The sequence below is a fragment of the Camelina sativa genome, chromosome 6 (genome assembly GCF_000633955.1).
Source record: "Camelina sativa cultivar DH55 chromosome 6, Cs, whole genome shotgun sequence".
Lineage (NCBI taxonomy): Eukaryota > Viridiplantae > Streptophyta > Magnoliopsida > Brassicales > Brassicaceae > Camelina > Camelina sativa.
Genome location: NC_025690.1, coordinates 16761607 through 16766019, shown reverse-complemented (window position 1 = coordinate 16766019; position 4413 = coordinate 16761607). Strand labels below are relative to the sequence as shown.

Here is a 4413-nt window from a genome sequence, read left to right as displayed (position 1 = left end):
GTTGATTGTGTAAGGGTTATCCCGGAAAGATTTATTATTTCGAAGGATCTTTATATATATATATATATATTTTTTTTTTTTTTGGTTCTCTCTCGCATATTTTTTAAAAGGTCAGGAAGTTTCAAAGTGGATAAAAACTGAGACAGAACCGAATCCATCCATAAAGAGACAACGGAAGATCTAATCTCTATCGACCACATATACACTTTAATCTCTTCGCCAATGGCTTCTCTGAAGCTTACACCTTCTTCTTCTCCAATCTCCATCCCCAAGGTTGTTGGTGTTCCTTGCTCTAGGAAAGGAGTTTCATTTCTTGTAAAAGCTGAGCATTCTTCGTCTTCCTCTTCTGATCTTCAAGGTTTGTTGTGTTTTCTTATTAAATATTTAGGGTTTCGTTTCAATTCATCATAATTTCTCTCCAGATTCTGCTGCCCTGATGGCAACTATAAAAAATGAATCTTTATTTTTTTTTTGTTTTACCATTTACAAAGTTTGTGTTTTTTAATTTTATTTTCAGGTAAATGTCAGAGACGTCTGGTTGTAACGTTTGGTATTGTTGCTCCTTGGATCTCATTGCTAAGTAGAGCTCCAGTATCATGTAAGTTTTTGATTTTCTCTAATCCTATCTTTTAGTTTCCAGATTTTGCCTTTTGACACTAATTTTTTTTTTTGCATATATTTGTGAAATGTGTTATCCTAAGAGGATTGATATATATGACTCAGTTGCTGCAGAAAGCAAAAAAGGATTCCTTGCTGTCTCTGACAATAAGGATGCTTATTCGTTTATCTATCCATTTGGGTGGCAGGTATCATTGTGATCTTCTTTAGTTAACTACTACCTTACCGCGCCGACCCATTTACAAAAAAAAAGACTTACTAGTTATAACCACCTCGTTTTGAATATTGGTTCTAGGAAGTTGTGATTGAGGGTCAAGATAAGGTATACAAAGATGTTATTGAGCCGTTAGAAAGCGTTAGTGTGAAATTGATCCCAACTAGCAAACAGACTATTAAAGAATTTGGCCCTCCCAAGCAGGTACTGTATGTTACGTTCTATTGGGATGTTACATTCTTCTCTTCTTATTTTGAANCAATGGCTTCTCTGAAGCTTACACCTTCTTCTTCTCCAATCTCCATCCCCAAGGTTGTTGGTGTTCCTTGCTCTAGGAAAGGAGTTTCATTTCTTGTAAAAGCTGAGCATTCTTCGTCTTCCTCTTCTGATCTTCAAGGTTTGTTGTGTTTTCTTATTAAATATTTAGGGTTTCGTTTCAATTCATCATAATTTCTCTCCAGATTCTGCTGCCCTGATGGCAACTATAAAAAATGAATCTTTATTTTTTTTTTGTTTTACCATTTACAAAGTTTGTGTTTTTTAATTTTATTTTCAGGTAAATGTCAGAGACGTCTGGTTGTAACGTTTGGTATTGTTGCTCCTTGGATCTCATTGCTAAGTAGAGCTCCAGTATCATGTAAGTTTTTGATTTTCTCTAATCCTATCTTTTAGTTTCCAGATTTTGCCTTTTGACACTAATTTTTTTTTTTGCATATATTTGTGAAATGTGTTATCCTAAGAGGATTGATATATATGACTCAGTTGCTGCAGAAAGCAAAAAAGGATTCCTTGCTGTCTCTGACAATAAGGATGCTTATTCGTTTATCTATCCATTTGGGTGGCAGGTATCATTGTGATCTTCTTTAGTTAACTACTACCTTACCGCGCCGACCCATTTACAAAAAAAAAGACTTACTAGTTATAACCACCTCGTTTTGAATATTGGTTCTAGGAAGTTGTGATTGAGGGTCAAGATAAGGTATACAAAGATGTTATTGAGCCGTTAGAAAGCGTTAGTGTGAAATTGATCCCAACTAGCAAACAGACTATTAAAGAATTTGGCCCTCCCAAGCAGGTACTGTATGTTACGTTCTATTGGGATGTTACATTCTTCTCTTCTTATTTTGAATTTTAAATTCTCTCAAAATGTTTGAACTTTGTGTCTGGTCACAGATCGCTGAAACACTGATAAAGAAAGTTTTGGCCCCTCCAAATCAGAAAACAAACCTTGTTGATGCATCAGAGGTTTGCTCCTTTGAGATATAACCTTTCAACTAATACATTGAGTATTGATGCTCTTAAGTGTAATTATATAGAGAGTGCATGGTTTTGTCTCAATTGATGCAGCATGATGTTGATGGGAAGACTTATTATCAGTTTGAGTTCACTGTTCAGGCTAGAAACTACACCCGCCATGCCCTGGGTGTAATCACTGTGTTTAATGGTACCTATCATCTCCATGACTTCACAATGATATCTGATTTTATTTTTTAGTTCGATTTGCGAAAGAGTCATTGGTGACTGGCGTGGTGCTGTGCAGGAAAATTCTACACATTGACGACGGGAGCAAATGAGAGGAGGTGGGAGAAGATGAAAGATAGGCTTCACACTGTGGTAGATTCCTTCAAGATCACTGTTTGAAAATTATCAAGTTTGGTTTGGTTATCTCTTGTTTTGAAAAGGCCCATTTCTTCTTGTATTTTTGTCCATTCTTCTTCTTCTCTTAACAATATTGTTTTTTCCTGTAAGTGAGATTCAATACTCTTGACTTGCCTATTACCCCCTCTCTCTCTCTCTCTCTCTCTCTCTCTGCTTTTTAACCCAACTTCATTTTCACAACATATATAGTTTGGCCAATTTGAACCAAAAAGGGCTTATAAATTGTGATGTTACAGTCAGAAAACGAAACAGAGTATTGATATTTCACATCGTTTCCAACTATGGTTTCTCTTCAGTTGAATCACACTCTGTTTGCACTCCAAATCCTCACTTGGCTTGAAGCTTGTGTAACTCTTCCCACTGTCATTTCAAGAGCAGCCACATGGAATGGAAGGTATAATAAACATCATTTCTTTCAGTCAAATGACCACGCATATCGTATATTCGGCCGGGAGCGATATATCAGCTGCAATGCAAATACATAAAGAGTGCAACTGCCAAGAAAAAATTGTTTCCATTCAGAAATCTACTTGTAATTGATGCGCAAGAAAGGGCCTTGTTCCTGTAGACACAGCTTTGCCAAACTATAGAGGAGAGGACGTTTCTATGTTGAGATCCATATCAAGCAACCTTTCTCGCCTTTAGATCCGTCATGAAAAAAATGTTTTCTCTCTAGCTATGCCAAAGCAAGTCTCCTTCCTTGATGACCATTCTATTTTTTTTTTTTTTTTGGCTCAACAACAACTTATATTCACCCAAATTAGAGTACACATGGTTTATCACACATTACATCATTTTTGATCCAATTTGGCTCCAAAGAATATAGCTTAGGATCATAATTCTGAAAAAAAAGAGATTCCTTTGCTATCTTATCTGCCACTTTATTACAACCTCTAGGAGAGAAAACAACTTTGCACTCAGTGAAAGTATGGAGCATAGCTTGAATGTCTTGAAGTATCGGGGCAAAAGCTGGCCAGCATTCTCCATTATTCACCATATTGACTGTTCCCAAGGAGTCTGATTCTATTTTTATTCTCAAGCTTTGGTCCTTTCCTGCAAAATCAATGCATAGAAGAGAATTCTTAGCATTCATTCATGTCACTAAATAGCTAAGCTAGCTGTACATGCTTCTTAGTCTTTAACAAAATATGGACCACACCACATAGTGCATCCATAGACCAATAGCAATTGTTCATTTTCAACGCAAGGCGGATCTAAAACTTATTTTCACATGTGGCGGATCCTTTATTTTCAGAACTTGAAATTAAACTGACTGTTTCATTTTTCTAAAAATTTACTATTCGCGTTGTTCATTAATTCACCAGCTCTTTTGTATTTGACGGCACAGTACAAACACATGACAAAGCACTGCAACGGCAACACAAATATCAAAAGATCTCACCAAAATTATTGGAGGAAAAAAAAAAAAAAAACTTAAAACAAAAAAATTAAATTAAAAAAAAAAAACTTCTTCATCTAATTAAAAAAAAAAAGAAGCTTAGAACAGATCCAGAGCTAATTTTAGCTATTAAAACCAAATTCGAAAATCCCTAAAAAATCTCTAAATCTAGGGTTTTTGTTCTTCTTCTTATACACAGAACAGAAGGTGAGTCGTCGTGGTGAGCTCCTTCGGGGACTCCAAAGATGATGATCTCTAGAGGTTTATTCGGATGGTCTCCACCTCATATGCAACCGTTAACTCCAGTCTCTGAAGTCTCCGAGCCTCCCGAGTCTCCTTCTCCTTATCTCGACCCTGGTGCTGAGTCTGGTGGTGGCACGGGTACGGCGGCAGCGCAAGCGCAAGCGGACGCTGATGAAGAGATTGATGAGCTAGACGAGGTTGAGCCACCTCCTGCTGCTGTTCCTTTCTCTCAGCTCTTCGCTTGCGCTGACCGTTTCGATTGGGTGCTTATGATTGTTGG

At 36.9% G+C, this 4413-nt stretch overlaps 1 protein-coding gene and 1 pseudogene across 3 annotated transcripts; both read left to right on the top strand.

The window, feature by feature from the left end:
- Nucleotides 88-2635, top strand: LOC104791821 (psbP-like protein 1, chloroplastic). Of its 3 annotated transcripts, XM_010517798.2 has the most exons (8): nucleotides 88-280; nucleotides 1152-1229; nucleotides 1389-1469; nucleotides 1595-1677; nucleotides 1785-1907; nucleotides 2006-2077; nucleotides 2180-2276; nucleotides 2373-2635. In XM_010517798.2, exons 1-8 carry the CDS (start codon nucleotides 223-225, stop codon nucleotides 2471-2473), a joined length of 693 nt encoding a protein of 230 aa, XP_010516100.1. In that variant the 5' UTR covers nucleotides 88-222; the 3' UTR covers nucleotides 2474-2635. The 3 variants fall into 3 exon arrangements, with proteins under 3 accessions (XP_010516100.1, XP_010516101.1, XP_010516098.1); XM_010517799.2 differs by lacking the exons at nucleotides 1152-1229; nucleotides 1389-1469; nucleotides 1595-1677; nucleotides 1785-1907 and adding exons at nucleotides 518-598; nucleotides 724-806; nucleotides 914-1036 and having other exon boundaries at nucleotides 88-358; XM_010517796.2 differs by lacking the exon at nucleotides 88-280 and having other exon boundaries at nucleotides 1094-1229; nucleotides 2373-2618.
- LOC104791819 overlaps nucleotides 4036-4413 on the top strand; it is a 6449-nt pseudogene continuing 6071 nt past the window's right edge.